Source organism: Penaeus monodon, chromosome 27 (assembly GCF_015228065.2).
Source record: "Penaeus monodon isolate SGIC_2016 chromosome 27, NSTDA_Pmon_1, whole genome shotgun sequence".
Lineage (NCBI taxonomy): Eukaryota > Metazoa > Arthropoda > Malacostraca > Decapoda > Penaeidae > Penaeus > Penaeus monodon.
In genome coordinates, this window is record NC_051412.1 from 15,203,312 (window position 1) to 15,203,723 (window position 412).

The 412-nt window shown below is 41.3% G+C and overlaps 1 protein-coding gene across 1 annotated transcript in view; it reads right to left on the reverse strand.

Annotated features, from left to right (window-relative positions):
* Positions 1-412, reverse strand: part of LOC119590611 (uncharacterized protein KIAA0513-like) — a gene marked incomplete in the record, with an annotated part of 32,212 nt that overhangs the window by 1,452 nt on the left and 30,348 nt on the right. Inside the window, 1 exon segment of the mRNA XM_037939289.1 lies at positions 99-327. Coding sequence (XP_037795217.1) covers positions 99-327 — 229 coding nt within the window.

Consider the following 412-nt stretch of genomic DNA (forward strand, 5'->3'; position numbering starts at 1 on the left):
GTGATATGTGTGTGACTTTTGAGAAGGAATACATTCCTACATACCTGAGTCTACACATCCAAACACAGGTATATCTGTGGCAATAATCACAAACTTACCCTAGTTGACCAAAAGTAATGTTTTCCTGGTAGTGAAGCTCATCTGTAACAGCCTGTAATCTATTACTTTCCACTTCCTCTCGGGTCACAACTGGTCGCAGAGAACGCTCACACTGTAGGGCATCAAAGAAGGCAGCATTCCAGAAGCGTAGAGATCGCCAGATTGGTTGTTGTCGGAGATAAGTATACAAGAACTCTTTGTTTCTATTCTGGCCTCCTGGTGTTGTGGCTGGGAATAAATTTCAGAGAAATTATAATTATTAACTGGCAAGCCACACTTTTTGTTGAAGCCTGTTGTAGTAGTAGTAGTAGTA